The sequence below is a fragment of the Lynx canadensis genome, chromosome B1, assembly GCF_007474595.2.
Source record: "Lynx canadensis isolate LIC74 chromosome B1, mLynCan4.pri.v2, whole genome shotgun sequence".
Classification (NCBI taxonomy): domain Eukaryota; kingdom Metazoa; phylum Chordata; class Mammalia; order Carnivora; family Felidae; genus Lynx; species Lynx canadensis.
The window spans coordinates 43,699,520-43,717,125 of NC_044306.2; the positions used below are offsets into that span (position 1 = coordinate 43,699,520).

The window sequence follows — 17,606 nt, forward strand, 5'->3', positions numbered from 1 at the left end:
TAATAGAGGCATTTCTATTAAAATCACTATTGAAAATAAATCATTATTATCTTATATAGTTCTAGAAATTCTACTTCATGCAATGAGATATGAAACAGAAATGAGTCCTAAATACTGAAAGAGATATAAAAAGTATTATTATATACAAAAAACATTACAGACTCAAAGGAATCAGCTAAAAACTTACTAGAAATTTTCTCGGTTTCCAGAAAAAAATTTTAATTTATTTTAATTAATTAATTTATTTTTTTTAAAAAGAGACATGTTTATTCAGCATCACGATCAGACTATTACATTTAGCAATCAACAGCATGGGTGCAAAAAAAAAAAAAAAAGTCTACATTAAAACCCTTTGTTGGAATGCTTTACACTTTCCACAAAACAGAAACTAAAATAACCTGTTATGCAATTAGTCACAAATACAGTCGAGTTTTTTGCCCATACACTTGAGTATTGTCTAAAACATGTCTTCTTTGTAGCAGCTAGGCCCAGCAACCACTGTGCTTGGCTGAGTTCACAAATCTGTTGTAACCTGTAGCTTCCCTGTCACTTCTCTGGCTCTCCTCTCCTGCTAAGCTTTGTTTCCTGGCAGTAATTAAAATCTTCTGCCACTGCTATAGCTACTGCTGCTGCTGGAACCGCCACAGCCACCTTGGTTTCATGGTTTGGCAAAGTATTGGCCTCCACCACCATAGGGACAAGAGCTTCTGCCTCCAAAATTTCCTCCTTTCATGGGTCCAAAATTTGAAGATTGATTGTTGTAACTGCCAAAATCATCATAGCTTCCACCACCTCCAAAGTTGCTTCCATCATTACCAAATCCGTTATAGCCATCCCCACTGCCACCATGTCCACCACATCTCGACTGCCACCAAAGCCACCTCGCCCAATTAAGTTTCCTCCATGGCCAAAGTTGTCATTCCCACCAAAACCACCGCCATGACCACCACCGAAGTTCCCAGGACCACTTCGACCTCTTTGGCTGGAGGAAGCACTAGCCATCTCTTGCTTAGATAAAGCTTTCCTTACCTCACAGTTGTGGCCATTCACAGTACAGCATTTTTGAATGACAATCTTACTTCACAGTTGTGGCCATTCACAGTACAGCATTTTTGAATGACAATCTTGTCTACAGAGTCATGGTCATCAAATGTTACAAAACAAACAACCTTTCTTTTTGCCACTGCCTCGGTCAGTCATGGTTTCAATCACTTCAATTTTCCCATACTGTTCAAAATAATCTCTTAGATGATGTTCTTCAGTGTCTTCTTTAATGCCACCGACAAAAATCTTTTTCACAGTTAAGTGGGCACCAGGTCTTTGAAAATCTTCTCTAGAGACAGTCCTCTTTGGTTCTACAACTCTTCCATCCACCTTGTGTGGCCTTGCATTCATGGCTGCATCCACCTCTTCCACAGTGGCATAGGTGACAAACCCAAAGCCTCTGGAACGCTTGGTATTTGGATCTCTCATTACCACACAGTCCATAAGCGTTCCCCATTGCTCAAAATGGCTCCTCAGACTCTCATCGGTTGTTTCAAAGCTCAAACCTCCAATGAAAAGCTTCCGCAGCTGTTCAGGCTCTTTGGGAGACTCTGACTTAGACATGACGGCGGTGGGAGGGGAGACTTTGACGATGCTTACTCGGGGGCATCCACGGGCAGAAAGGATTAATCTAACAAACATATCTCCAGAAAAAATTTTTTATTGAAAAGCTGTTCTTGGGGCGCCTGGGTGGCACAGTCGGTTAAGCGTCCGACTTCAGCCAGGTCACGATCTCGCGGTCCGTGAGTTCGAGCCCCGCGTCGGGCTCTGGGCTGATGGCTCAGAGCCTGGAGCCTGTTTCCGATTCTGTGTCTCCCTCTCTCTCTGCCCCTCCCCCGTTCATGCTCTGCCTCTCTCTGTCCCAAAAATAAATAAACGTAAAAAAAAAAAAAAAAAAAAAAAAAAGAAAAGCTGTTCTTTTGTGGTAAGTTAGAAAAAAAGGCTAACTTTTCTTAAAGACTGTGGAGTGCTATTTTAAAATTTTTTTAGGCAACCAACTACACAAAATCAGAACGTTTAAATGCTCTAATGAAATAAAGGACAATCAGAGAACAATGCAATATCAATAGCTACCTTCATTATTCTAAAAATACATAGGTTTCAACATTATTGTAGAGTAAGAGGATCCCCAAATTGTCTAATAATTTTCAACTAATTTTTAAATAAGAAGTATATTTATATGATTAGGCATTTTTAAAGTACAAAAGATTCCACAGTAATAAGTAACTCCTCACCTGTCCTCCACCCACCCATTTCTCCAAATAAAGATCTCAAAATACTTTTTTTATATATCTATAAGCTTTTGAGGAGATATTTACCAATAACTTTCCCATTCAGCTAAAAGGAGACTTTTCTTTCAATAAATAATTTATAGTGGATGCTTGAAGCATTAAATAAGGTCATAGAAATAAGATGGAATGTGTTGATATCTGGCAGACTTACTTTAGGGAACAGAAAACTTCCAAGTTCTTAGTGGAAAAGGGTGTTCTGATTGGCATTGTTTACTTTGTGGAACGGGTAGAACCAAACTGGAAGGAACACCCTGATAAATTGCTTGAAGGGATGAAGTAAGCCCATCCTCTCCAACACTACCGAGCCCACACCACCAACAACAACCACAAGTAAAGGAGGGCGGATGAAGTTAACTACAGGACTCACTTACTAATGTCAGGATATGAGTTTGAAGCCAAAGCTGAACTACCTGGGATAATAAAAAAGAAGCTAGAGTTCTCTTTTCCCACTTACTGTTTAGCTCCTCCCCTAAAAAAAAATGTTGAATAAATATATAAAGAATATAGACCTGAACTAGTACCAAATCATCAGCCTGCTCAAAGTCCCCAGAGTCCAGCCTTTGGTAGACACCAGAAGGACAGGACCCAACCTATCCTATTTTATGGCTACAGAAAATGTTTGGTGTTTTGTTCCATCAGTATGTTAGTGTAGGTACACATACCAAGCATTTGCTATCCTTGTACATAAACGCTGACATACTAATACAACACAAAAAGAAAATATTTTTGAATAAAACACAAAAAGATAAAAGCCCTTAAAATACAGTAATCATCGGAATTTAAAGCCAGTATTTTTTCAACACCACCACCAACAACAACAAAATAGCGTGTGAGGGATTGGAAGTAATAGAGGTACATCAGGGAGAAATCAGCAGATACTATTTTGCTTCTTGACATCATTGGGGAAAATAAATTAATGTGTTTCTCTTGCTATTAAAAAAAAAACTAGTATAACAGAAAAAAAAGGTATATAACCTCCATATCAAACTCATACAAACACTCAAACACAATTTGTGCAATACAACAAGAGAGGAAGATAAAGCAGGAAATATTAAGAAAACATTTTAAAACACTAAGATTATAGAAATAGAATGAAATATTAACAAATTAAACTGTGCCAATAAAAGTCAAGCCCAACAACACTGTAAAAATATAAAATGAAAACATCAGAGAATTTTTATATTTTACTGGAATACAAAAAAACTTTTCTAAGCATAACATGAAACCAAGGCAAAACAAACAAAACTGAAATAACTTCATTATATTTTAAAATTTCTAGGGGCGCCTGGGTGGCGCAGTCGGTTAAGCGTCCGACTTCAGCCAGGTCACGATCTCGCGGTCCGTGAGTTCGAGCCCCGCGTCAGGCTCTGGGCTGATGGCTCAGAGCCTGGAGCCTGTTTCCGATTCTGTGTCTCCCTCTCTCTCTGCCCCTCCCCTGTTCATGCTCTGTCTCTCTCTGTCCCAAAAATAAATAAACGCTGAAAAAAAAAAAAATTTTTAAATTTCTTTGTAGCAAAAACAAATAAATCATGAGATAACTGTTAATATCCTTTATATAGGAGAAGCCCTTAAAAATGATAATAAAATAATAATAAATAATAAAATAATAATAATTAAAAAGTAATAAATAATAAAATAATCCAACAGAAAAACAGAAAGCTATAAATACTGGCTTAACAGAAAAGGATATACAGAGCTAATAAAGATATGAAAAGATGCTCAAGAAGGGAACTGCAACTAAAATAATAATGAGGCTTTTTGTCAATTAATCAAAATTAAAAAGACTGATAACATACAATATTATCAAAAATAAGACAATCTTATATATAATTAGTGGAATGTGAATTGTTACTACCTTGTTGAAAAGTAAATTGACAGTTTCTATCAAATTTTAAATGAATGTCTCCCTTAATTTAAAAATCTATTCCAGGAATTCTATCCTACAGAAGTACTCACAAAAGTAGATGAGATTAAATGTGGAAGAATGTTCAGTGCTGGTAAAGTCAACCAACTAACCAACCAACTATAGACAATACAAATTTCTGGAATGTGGTTAAGTCAATGGTATATCTATAATGGAATGAAGTAGATTTCCATATATTGACATGAAGCATTGTCACTCTCCATATAATGACACTCTGCTTTGTGCTGTTGAGTAAAAAACATTTCAGAACATTGTTTAAGGTCTAATCTGAAAGTCTAATGGGGGTAGTAGAGAGTATATCCACTTGCAAATGCCCAGAAAGAGAACTGAACAGAGAAAACATAGTGGTAACAGTAGTTACCCCTAGGAAATGAGTTACCCCTAGGAAATGAATAGGGTATCAGCAAAGGACCTTGATTTTTCGTTTTACACAATATCTTTGAATTTTTTAATAACAAAAATATGACATTCCCATAATCTTTTTTAAAAACTTTTTTTCCATAAAAAAAGAAAAAAACTTAGATTGGGCCACAAAATAATATGTAAGGCTATTTATAAGGCACATGCTTCAAACAAAATGACTCTGAAAAGAGTTGGACAAAACTTCTATTTGGCAAACTTAAAGTGTGGTAACAATATCAATTGAGGTAAAATTGAAGATAAAAACATGAAGATAGAGCAAAGGGACATTTTGAACTACTCAAAGATATAACCCACAACTAAAATGTAATAGTCAAAAAACTCTGCCACATGGATTCAGCATTCTTAGTACCAAAAATGTTATAGCTACAAGGGGAAATGAAAACAGAAAACTAGGAGACTTTAACTTCCCTTTCTCTAAATCTCGAACACACTAAGGACAATAAGAACGTAAATGATCTGAACATATAATTATCAAACACTATACATTCTAAGCAAGAATACACTCTTCAAATGCAGTTGGAGCATTTGAACATTCATCCAAGAGTGAACATACAGAGTCAACTCATTCAAACAGATGTTTCATTCCTAGTAATAACCAAAGATATTAAACCAAGAGCCAAACCTGAAGTGAATACCTGATGGCTTTTACAGCCATCAGAGCATGACCAATTTCCAAAGCAAAGAGTCATTTTCATTGTCAGTAAATCTTTTTGCCAGGCTACATTTAGGGAAAGGAAAAAGGCATGTTTTGTTGGTTAAATCAAGCCAGGCAATCAAGCACTTTCTGATATAGCAGTAGGTTCAGAGAAAAGTCTCAAAACTTTGGTAACTCATAAATTATTAAGTAATCAGGCATTCCAGTAAAACTATATCACCACTGTCATAAATTCTTCCCACTGCAGAATCACTCAGCCTACAAATGTCAACAAAAGTCTCTGAATGTCAATGCTGTACTATTCTCAATCAAGCTGACAGAACACGTCTAAACTGACTTCCAAAGAACAGGGTACCATGAAAATGTTTTTTCATTTAATTTTTTTTTAACAAAACACATGCACATGGCTAAAAATCAAACAGTGCTAAAAATGTTAATGAAACAACTACATGACCCATTTCTAGCCTCTGGCAGTCTAGCAGTCCAGAAGCAACTACTGTATTTTTCTGGTAAATTCCCTACCATTTTTAATTAGTATACTATTTCTTTTTCTTTTCTTCCTTCCTTCCTCTCTCTTTTTCTTTCTTTTCTTTCTCTCTCCCACTCTCTCTCTCTCCCACTCTCTCTCTCTCTCTTTCTTTTTTTCAGCCAGGTAGTTTTGAGTCTTTTTTTTTTTTTTTTTTTTACTTGAAGTATAGTTGACATAAAATATTAGTTTCAGGTTTCAAGATAGTGATTCGACAATTATACACATTACAATTCACCATGTAGTTACCATCTGTCAACATGCAATTACTACAATATTACTGATTATATTCCCTATGCTGTACTTTTCATCTCCATGGCTTACTTTATGCTATTTCTTGACTTACCTATTCTATACATTATCAATAACACCCTTTATGATAAATAAGGATTCAGCTTTATAACACGAACCCAAACGCCCCTTGTTCATCTTCTCAAAGTAAATATTGGTTCATATTTATACCACTAACACTCAGATATTATCCCATCAGTACACTGCACACCACTATTCCCTGAACAAGTTCAGAACTAGGTGAAGAAAAAAAAAAAAAAAAAACAGGGGAAGCTGACAACTGAAAATTGAAGTATCATCTTTATTATCAATAAGGCATTTAACATGACTAAAGTAAACAGCAAAATGGGCTTCCTAATACTGCACCCCAAAATCAAACTTACCTGCCTAATCACAGGCTGCTCTGGACAACCACAGGCCTCCCCCCACAGAAGCAGAGCCTGCCCTGCTAATCTTACTGCATGGTTGAGAGAGCAGACCAGAATGTACCCTCTCTGCAGGCAGGGAGATCTGAAAAGAGAAGACAGAAGGGACTGAGGCACCCATGCCCGGTGTCTTCTCCCAAACTCATCAACTACATCAGTTACTTTGCTTTCCTTGGGTGTGAAAGAGGAACACACTGAGGCTGAGAGTGTTATTTTTTTCCAGCTTTACTGAGGATATAATTGATGTATAATATTGTGCAACTTTAAGGTGTACAACATATTGGTTTGATAAACTTGTATTCTGAGAACTGATCACAGTAAAGTTAGTTCACACCTCCATCACACCACATAATTACCATTTCTTTTTTGTAGGGAGAACATTTAAGATACACTCAGTACTTTCAAGTATAAAATACAGTGTTGTTAACTATAATCACAATGCTGAATATTAGATTCCCAGAATTTATTCATCTTTTAACTGAAAGTTTATACCCTTTGACTAACATCTTCCCATTCCTACCACCTCCCCACCCCAGCCCCTGGCAACCAACATTCTCCTTTATTTTTTTAGTTCGGCTTTTTAGATTCCACATATAAGTAAGTTCATAGAGTATTTGTCCTCCTCCATCTGACTTTTTTAACTTAGCATAACACCTTCAAGATACCTCCACATTGTCACAAATGGCAGGATTTCCTTCTGTTTCATGGCTGAATAATATTCCATTGTGTATATATATCACATCTTCTTTATTCATTCGTCAGCTGATGGACACTTAGGTTGTTTCCATATCCTGGCTATTATAAATAATGCTACAATACATATATGAGTACAGAGATCTCCTCAAGATCCTATTTTCATTTCCCTTGGATATACACCTAGAAGAGGGGTTGCTGGATCACATGGTAGATCTATTTTTAATTTTTTGAGGAAATTCCATACTATTTTCCACAGTGGCTGTACCAATTTACATTCCCACCAATGGTGCACAAGAGTTCTGTATTTTCCATATCCTCATGAACACTTACCTCTTGACATTTGATGAGAACTATGTAACAAGGATGAGGTGATAGATCATTGTGGTTTTGACTTGCATCTTCCTGATGATTAGTGACGCTGAACTTTTCTTCATGTACCTGTGGGTCATTTGTTGTCTTCTTTATAAAAATGTCTACTCAGGTCCGTTGCACATTTTTTTAAATTAGATTGAGCTGTATGAATTCCTTACATGTTTTGGATATGAATTCCTTATGAGATATATGATTTGCAAATATCTTCTCCCATTCCAAAGGTTGCTTTTTCACTTTTTGACTATTTATTTCACTGTGCAGAGGTTTTTTAATTTGATATAGTCCCACTTAATTATTTTTGCTTTTGTTGCTTATGCTTTTGATGTCATATTAAAAAAAAAATCATTTGCAAAACCAATGTCAAGGAGCTTTCTCCCTGTGTGTTCTTCTAGGAGTTTTACAGTTTCAAGTCTAATTAAGTCTTTAATCCATCTTGAGTTATTTCTGTAAGTGTTGTAACATAGGGGTCCAATATCAATGAATATTCAATAGCATGTGAATATTCAGTTTTCCCATTACCACTTACTGAAAAGAGTATCCTCAATGGGAAATTGAGTAGTCTTGGTTCCCTTGTCAAATAGTAGTTGATCATATATGAAGGGGGATCTTTCTGGGCTTGATTCAGTTCCACTGATCTGTGTGTCTATTTTTATGCCAGTGTAATACTGCTTTGAGTACTACAGCTTTATAATATAGTTTAAAATCGGCACTTGTATGCTTCTAGCTTTGGTCCTCTTTCTCATGATTGCTTTGGCTATTTGGAGTCCTTGTGGTTCCATTCAACTTTTAGGACTGTTTGTTCTATTTCTGTGAAAAATACCATTGGATTGCATTGAATCTACAGATGACTTTGGATAGTATGGGCATTTTAACAATACTAATTCTTCCCATCCAACAAAGGATATCTTCCATTTATTTGTGTCTTCTTCAATTTGTTTCATCATAGTCTTATAGTTCTCAGTGGATAGGTCTTTCACCTCCTTGCTTCAATTTATTCATAAGCACCTTATTTTTTTGACACAATGGTGAAAGGGATGGTTTTATTTCTCTTTAACTTAGTTCACTGTTAGGATATACATACACAAGTAATTCCTGTATATTGACCTTGTATCCTGCAACTTTACCAAATTCATTGATTAGTTCTAACAGTTTTTTTGGAAGTCTGTAGGACTTTCTACTTAAAAGATGATATCAAAAAATAAATAAAAGATCATATCATATCAAACAAAGACAATGTCACTTTTTCTATTGTGATTTGGATGCCTTTTATTTCTTTGTCTTGCCCAGATGATCTAGCTAAGACTTCCAGTACTTGTTAAATAAGAGTGGTAAGACTAGACATCCTTATTTCTTATCCCAGGTGAAAAGCTGTCAACATTTTACCAATGAGTATGATGTAACCTATGGGTTTATCATATATGGCCTTTATTATGTAGAGGTACATTCCTCCTATACTCAATTTGTTGAAAGGTTTTTAGCAAGAAAGTATGTCGTATTTTGTCAATGCCTTTTCTACTTATATTGAGAGGATCACGATTTTATCTTTCATTTCATTAATACGGTGTATCACATTTATATACTTGCTTATATTGAACCATCCTTGCATTCTAGGGATAAAACAACTTGATCATGGTATATGACCTTTTTAATGTGCTGCTGAATTCAGTTTGCTAGTATTTTTGTTGAAAATTTGTGCATCTATATTGATCCAAGGATTTGGACTGTAATTTTCCTTTTTTCCTGTATCTTCATCTGGCTTTAACATCAGAGGAATGCTAACCTTGTAAAACGAGTTTCCGAGTGTTCTCTTCAATTTTTTGAAGAATTTAAGAAGGACTGGCATTAGTTCTTTAAATGTTTGGTGGAACTCACTAGTTAAACCATCTGGTTGTGAACTTTTCTAAGTTGGGAGATTGTTGATTGCTGATTCAATCTCCTTCCTTGTTATTGGCCTATTCAGATTTTCTATTTTATCATGACTTAGTCCTAATAGATTGTAGGTTTCTAGAAATTTATCTGTTTACTCTAGGTTATCCAATTTTTTAGCATAAAATTGTCCACAGTAGTCTCTTATAAACCTTTGTACTACTGTGGTAACAGTTGTAATGTCTCCTCTCTCGCTTCTGATTTTATTTATGTGAATATTCTTTTTTCATAGCCTAACTAAAGGTTTGTCAGTTTTGCTTATATTTTCAAGAAACCAATTCTTATTTCTTCGAACTTTTCTATTGTGTTGCTGGTGTCTATTTTATTTATCTGCCCTGATCTTTGTTATTTCCTTCCCTTATTAACTTTGGGCTTGGTTTACTCTTCATTTTCTACTTCCTTGAGGTGTAAAGTTATGTTGTTTAAGATCTTTAATTTTCTTAATGTAGATGTTTATTGCTTTATACTTCCTTCTTAGGACTGCTTTTGCTGCATTACATAAGTTTTAGTTTGTTGTCTTTCCATTTTGTTTGTTTCAAGATATTTTTGATAGCCCAATGGTTGCTTTCAGGAATGTGTTGCTTATTAATTTCGACATATTTGTGAATTTTTTAGCTTTCCTCTTGTTGATGATTCCTAGTTTCACACCATCGTGGTCATAAAAGATACCTGGTATTATTTCAATCTTCCTATATAGTATATAGTACAAGTAATCACATCCCTTTAATGTCCTCCAAGAGTAATGTGCCACTCTCCCAGTCTCTTATGCCCACTCTCACAAGTTAATACTATGGATGAGGTAAGAGAGAATGGGTCCTCCACAACTGGGAAAGCCAGGGGCCCACTCACCACTCTCAATTCCCCTCATGGGATAAACCATGGGCTGAAAACATTTATCTGGCCCTAAGCTGTGCCACTGTGGGTGAGGAGTGATGTGGGCAAAGTCAAATCATTCCTCTTACCCTCTCCAATGTGTCCAAACTCATATACTTTTGCTCCAACACTGTGCTGGAAATTCTCTACTGGAAACCTGGACTTCCACAAAGGTTCTTTCATCTTGTGGGTGACTGTCTAAGACAGTATATTCCAGGGACTTACAGACTGCAGCCCAGAAGGGCTAGAGACAGAAACAGGCCACTGCAGAGTCCACAGCCAGCACCAAAGTCTTTATGCCTATTACCTAACACACAGTGTGCAAAGCTCCTTCCTGGTCCCTTGACATATGATGCCGTATCACTCAGCTCCCACAAAGGCACTTCTGTCCATAAATGGATACCAAATTGTTATTGTTGGGGGGGGGGGGGCACAAATGAGGAACATCTTATTCAGCCATGTTGCTGAAGTCACTCAAAACCCAGGAGTGCTGAAATTCCTCTACAAGGAAACAATGACGTGGGGAATAAGTATTCCTTGCCAACAATTAACACAAAACATTGTTGATTTCAAAGCTAAGTACTAAGAGTATATTTTCTTTCTTATATAGCCTTTGTTTTCACTACAGCAAACACTTGCCTTTCTTCTTACACAATTGGCCTCTGTCATATCAACATTCAACCCCTGACTGAAAAAAAAAAAGCTATTATGCCATTTCAAGTTCCCGCTTTCTCTAGAAAACTTCCTTCAGGGTTCCCTTACTCCAAATAAACTGATTATTCGCCTGGCTGGTACACAGCTGTTTATCTTGGAATTTCTCTTTGACATTCTTCTGTATCCTAGATTACGATTCTTTCTCTTTTTTTGGTTTCCTTCCTCATTTGCCAGAACATTACATTAGATTACTTCCTAAGAAAATATAAATAAAAGATAATTTTGCTGAGCCTCTGAATGTCTGAATTGTTTTTACTGTGCCCTCCCACTTGGCTGATACTTCAGCAGAATTCTAGTTTGAGAATCTTTCAGAACATGAAACTATTACTCCCCTGTCTTCCAGAATTCAGTTTTCAATCTCATTCTTTTATAGGTGATCTATTTTTGGTTTTGTTTGCTTTGGGTTTGTTTTTCTTTTGTTTTGTTTTTGTCTCTGGAAGCTATTAAGGTTTTTCTTCACCAGGTACTCTGTAATTTCACAATTGTCCACTTTCTCTACTTTCTTTCTCTAAAGATTTAAATTAGCTGGATTTAAAAATCTTTAATTGATTCTCTCAGGCTTTTATCTTTCTCTCATTTTTCTGTCTCAGTCTTTTTGCTCCGCTTCCTCTGAAAACTGTCCAACTTTATGTAAGAATTCCTCTATAGTTCAGTTACATGTGCAACAAGGGAAACAGCATACTATGGTTAGGATAGGGAGACAGGCATCTCACAGGATGAGCAAATACATACATCAAAAGTCCTATCTTCTCACCTTCGACCTGGAGAAATAGGCAACTGCTTGCTGAAGCTTTGCTGGCCAGATGAGAGAACCAGACAGATAGGACAACAAGCTAGCCTCTCCATGACTACAGAAAACATAACTCCATATTCTGTCTCATGCTTCACCCCACTCTCAGCTATAACCAGTGTTTCCAAATCTGAGCTGCAAACTGATGTGTTTCAGGTTCTGCCCACCTAAGAAACAGTCTTCTTGTTCACATCCCATCAGTTTGCTCTGTAAGTTGTAGATCCCACCACTGTCTACTATTTTCTGTCTTCTTTCAGTTTTTCATAACTGGCTAAAATCTTTAGCTACTGTTGAAATCTCATGTATTTCTCACTTCAAGATTTATTCCTTGGGAATGCAAACTGGTGCAGCCACTCTGGAAAACAGTATGGAGGTTCCTCAAAAAACTGAAAATAGAACTACCCTACAACCCAGAAATTGCACTACTTGTATTATCCAAGGGATACAGGTACACTGTTTCGAAGGGGCACATGCACCCCAATGTTTACAGCAGCACTATCAACGATAGCCCAAGTATGGAAAGCACCCAAATGTCCATCGATGGATGAGTGGATAAAGAAGTGGTATATATATACAATGGAGTATAACTCGGCAGTCAAAAAGAAGGGAATCTTGCCATTTCCACGTGGATGGAACTAGAGGGTATTATGCTAAGCAAAATTAGTCAGAGAAAGACAAATATCATATGACTTCACTCATATGAGGACTTTAAGACACAGAACAGATGAACACAAGGGAAGGGAAGCAAAAATAATATAAAACAGGGAGGGGGACGAAACATAAGAGACTCTTAAATATGGGGAACAAAGAGATGGTTACTGGAGGGGTTGTGGGAGGGGGGATGGGCTAAATGGGTCAGGGGCATTAAGGAATCTACCCCTGAAATCATTGTTGCGCCATATGCTAACTAATTTGGATGTAAGTTAAAAAAAAGAAAAATTATTCCCTATTTATTCCTTTCTATTTTGAGAGGTTTTGGCAGACAAAGAAGATAAATGAATACTATAATCCACCATTTTTTATACATTTTTTTTCCCAATACATATTTTTACTCTGAACTTCATTAACTTGTAATAACTATGATGGTTACCTTTATGTGTCCACTTGTATGGGACACTGAGTGCCCATGATCTGTAGTGAAACATTATTCTGAGCGTTTCTGTGAGGGTGCTTTTTTTTGGTCATTTAAATTAATTAGACTGGTCATTAATTAATAGACTGATTTAGGTCATTAAATTAATAGACTGAGTAAAGGAGATTGCTTTCCTAATGTAGATGGACCTTGTCCTATCAGTTGATGGCCAGAAAAGAACAAAAAGCCTGATCCTCCCCTAAGAAAGAATTACTCCTGCCTGCCTGTCTTCAATCTAAGGCTGGTTTTTCCTTCCTCCTGACTTGAACTAAAGCACTGACTCTTCATGGGTATTGAGCCTGCTGGCTTCCAGACTAGAACTATTATCAGCTCTCCTGGTTCTCAGGCCTTTGGACTCTGGCTAGAACTGCACCATCATCTCTCCTGGATCTGCAGCTTGCAAACTGCAAATCTTGGGCCTCTCAGCCCCTGTAACTGTGTGAGTCAATTTCTTATAATTAATAAATGAATGAATACACACACACACACACACACACACACACACACACACACACACACTTCCTATTGGTTCTGTTTCCCCAGAAAACCCTGACTAATGCAGATAATGATACCAAGAGTGGTTTTAGAGGAACAGGTTTTAAGGATGAGTTTTCTGAATTCGTTCCTGGGCCTCTGGAATTGGATCTCTTACCTGACTACATTTGAAGATGTTAGTGCTCTATTTGCAATAACAGAGTACTGAGAGCCCATAGCATGATCTGACAGGAAGATATGCAAAATATCACCACTGTTTATTCCTAATCAACCATTTATAAGAATCACGGATCTGGGGGCGCCTGGGTGGCGCAGTCGGTTAAGCGTCCGACTTCAGCCAGGTCACGATCTCGCGGTCCGGGAGTTCGAGCCCCGCGTCAGGCTCTGGGCTGATGGCTCAGAGCCTGGAGCCTGTTTCCGATTCTGTGTCTCCCTCTCTCTCTGCCCCTCCCCCGTTCATGCTCTGTCTCTCTCTGTCCCAAAAATAAATAAACGTTGAAAAAAAAATTTAAAAAAAAAAAAAAAGAATCACGGATCTGCATAATTGTGCATATGATACCTTCAAACATTTCTTATTAAATTAATAAGTACGGCATCAGGTAGTTACTCCTAATATCACCAGACAAAGTAGGGAATGAAAAGAGCTTATTGCTCAGAAATTTGAACTCTCAGCTCAAATACAGCAAAAATAACCTGAGAGCTTCTAAGTGTCCCCAGAAGGGGAGCCTAATCTTTTGTAGCCACAGGGCTGAGACCTCTGAAAATCAAACCCAGAATTTCATCCTTCAACTGGTGAGATTACAACACAAGTTGGACCTCCCAGACTTGCAGGGTACCTACCATTAAAATGAGGGCATTAGGGAGAAAGAATGTGATCCTAAAACTTGTCTTGGGGATGTGTGGGAAGACCCTGATATCTGTAGAAGCAGAAAAGTTCTAGGTCAAATGAACAAGAGTCTAACCTGAATTGTTGAGCCCCTAAAGACTAATGAGTCTTCCTTGCCAGTGGAAGCAGTTTCCTTACCCTTAAAAGAAAAGGCCTTTCCACTCCCAAGTAAAGAGATTAGCATTACATTGCCAGAGGAAATTGTAATGGCCTCCAAGGAGGAAGTTGCCTTCCAAGACAATGCTGATTCACCTCAGGACTCACCCCCACCTGGCGCCCATCTTTGCTTTTGGACCTATCACTAGACTCAAGTCTCAGCAGGCCCCTAAAAGTATGACCTGTGAGGAGGTGTACCAAAAGAGCTACTTGAAGGGTGCATGGATGGTTCAGTTGGTTAAGCATCCGACTTCGGCTCAGGTCATGATCTCACAGTTCATGGGTTCAAGCCACGTGTTGGGCTCTGTCCTGACAGCTCAGAGCCTGGTGCCTGCTTTGGATTCTGTTTCCCTCTCTCTCTGCCCCTCCCCCACTCACACTCTGTCTCCATCTCTCAAAAAATGAATAAATATTTTTTTAAAAAAGGGAGCTACTTGAGTTTTCTAATTTATCCAGACAGAAGTGCAGGGAATATGTGTAAGAATGGATATAAAGGATGTGGGATAATGGTAGAAGGAACATAAAGTTGGATCAGGCCAAATTTACTGTTATGTATGGGCTTACTAAGTAGAGATTCTACATGTAATGCTGCAGGTCAGGGATTTATTAAGAGCTTTAACAGTTTGTTGGTTAATTAGCTGAAACATGGACCAAAAGTTAACTCATCCTGAGCAAGTTGGAAATGCTGGACCTGTCTTGGTTTAAGGTAAAAGAAATGATTCAAAGGCTTAGTTAAGATTGGAGTGTTAAGAATGGGTTATTTCAGACCCACTCACTCACTCTGGGAATGTCCAGCAGACACACCTTCCACAATAACTGTGAGAAATAAATTTGTGTGGGGAACCCCAGCAGGCCTAAATGGCTCTGTCATCACTCTTCTCTGTAGGCCACTTGATATTAGGAACTACAGTCACTGAACTGTAAAACCTAAATGCCACAGAAGTAACTGAATGCCAAATGGCCAGGGCCAAGTGCAGTGGCACTCAATGACAAAGGCAGGGTGGATATGGCTACCATAATAAATAGCAAAGTCAAAGGAGCAATCATAAAAGTCCGACTTGCACAGACCTATGGCATTAGTTAGTTGATCATGGTATTCCTAGAAATAAAAACGGAGGAAGCCTACCAGTAAATTCTTACTACATCTGTAGAAGCAGAAAAGTTCTAGGTCAAGTGAACAAAATGGTGTCATGGGCCCTCAATCAATTACCAGACTTGAGCCATATTATAGACCCAGAAGCCTTTAACTGAAGGAAAGGATGAGTTCCATTCAGGCAGTACCCTGATACACTGCCAAAATTTTATATTGGTAATCTTTCTCCCATCCATCCCCAATAGGACCTATGGCCTTTTACCAGGGTAACTGAGCACTGTGGAAAAGGAAAATAATCAGATCTTTCAGGGACTACTGGATGCTGGCTCTAAATTGACACTGCTTCCAGGAGACCCAAAACATCATGGTGGCCTACCAGTCAGAGTAGGGAGCTATGGAGGTCAGGTGATCAATGGAGTTTCAGCTCAGGTCGTCCTCATAGTGGGCCCAGTAGGTCCCTGAACCCCATCCCAGTTCTAGAATGCATGACTGGAACAGACATAATCAACAGCTAGCAGAATCCCCACATTGGCTCCCTGACCTGTGGAGTCAGGGTTATTATGGCAGGAAAGGCCAAATGGAAGCCATTAGAACTGCCACTTCCTAGGAAAACAGTACACCAAAAGTAATACCACAATCCAGGAGTCACTGCAGAGATCAATACCACCACTAAGGACTGGAAAGATATTCCAATACAACTAAGCTATTTGGCCTGTGCAGAAGACAGACCTTGGAGAACAACAGCAGATTATAAGCTTAAGCAGCTGGTAGGTGTAATTGCTGCTGTAGCTACTGTCGTTTTACTGCTTGAGCAAATTCACATATCTCCCGGCACCTGGTATGCAGCTACTGAATAGGCAGATACTATTTTCTCCACACTGGTCAATAAGGATCACCAGAAGCGGTTTGCTGGCAAGGCCAGCAATACACCTTCACTGTCCTCTCTCAGGGGTATAGCAACTCTCCAGCCCTACATCATAATTTAGTTTGCAGGGATCTTAATCAACTTTTCCTTCCACAAGATATCACTCTGGCCCACTACATTGATGACATTATCTGATTGATCTAGTGCGTAGAAGTAGCAATACTGCAGACTAACTGGTAAGACATTTGCATGTCAGTGGAAAGTAAATCAGACAAAAATTCAGGAGTCTTCTACCTCAGCAAAATTTCTAGGGCATCAGTGGTGCGGGACATATCTAGATTTCCCTTCAAAAATGAAGGATAAGTTTTTACATCAGGCAACCAAAAGAGAAGTAAGACAATTAGTGGGCCTCTGAATTTGGGGGGCAACACATTCCTCATGTGGGCATGTTACTCAAGCCCATTTACCATGTAACTTGAAAAACTGCTCATAGAGCATGGACCAGAGCAAGAGAAGGCTGAAACAGGTCCAGGATGCCACAGAAACTGCTCTGCCAACTGGCCCCTTGCTCCACTAGATCCAATGGTGCTTGAAATGTCAGTGGCAGATAGGGATGCTGTTTGGAGCCTCTGGCAGTTCCTTAGAGGTAAACAGCACTACAGACCCTTAGGATTTTGGAACAAAACCCTGCCATCCTCTGCAGATAACTACTCTCCTTTTCAGATACAGCTTAGGCCTTACTAGACTGAACACTTAACCATAAGCCACCAGGTTACCATGGGACCTGAATTACCCATCATGAACTGGGTGTTATCTGACCCACCATACTTTAAAGTCTAGCATGCACAGCAACATTCCACCATCAAATGAAAGTGGCAGATACATACTACAGCCTGAGCAGGTCCTGAAGATAACAGTAAGTTGCATAAAGAAATGGTCTAAATACCCTGGTCTCCATTCTTGCTTAACCGCTTTCTCTCTCTCAGCCTCTGGACTGGAACTACACCATCAGCTCTTCTGAGTGTCCA

The 17,606-nt window shown here is 38.2% G+C and overlaps 2 protein-coding genes and 1 long non-coding RNA gene across 3 annotated transcripts in view; all 3 read right to left on the minus strand.

Annotated features, from left to right (window-relative positions):
- ADAM9 (ADAM metallopeptidase domain 9) overlaps nucleotides 1–17,606 on the minus strand; it is a 147,088-nt gene that overhangs the window by 18,914 nt on the left and 110,568 nt on the right.
- On the minus strand, nucleotides 524–6,926 carry LOC116738019. The gene is made up of 3 exons (XR_004343515.1): nucleotides 6,915–6,926; nucleotides 5,657–5,670; nucleotides 524–782 (listed from the first exon to the last, which is right to left on the minus strand). It is a non-coding gene; the product is annotated as an uncharacterized LOC116738019 (long non-coding RNA).
- On the minus strand, nucleotides 1,132–1,655 carry LOC115511992 (heterogeneous nuclear ribonucleoprotein A1-like). The gene has a single exon (XM_030312587.1). It carries the CDS (start codon nucleotides 1,606–1,608, stop codon nucleotides 1,147–1,149), a length of 462 nt encoding a protein of 153 aa, XP_030168447.1. The 5' UTR covers nucleotides 1,609–1,655; the 3' UTR covers nucleotides 1,132–1,146.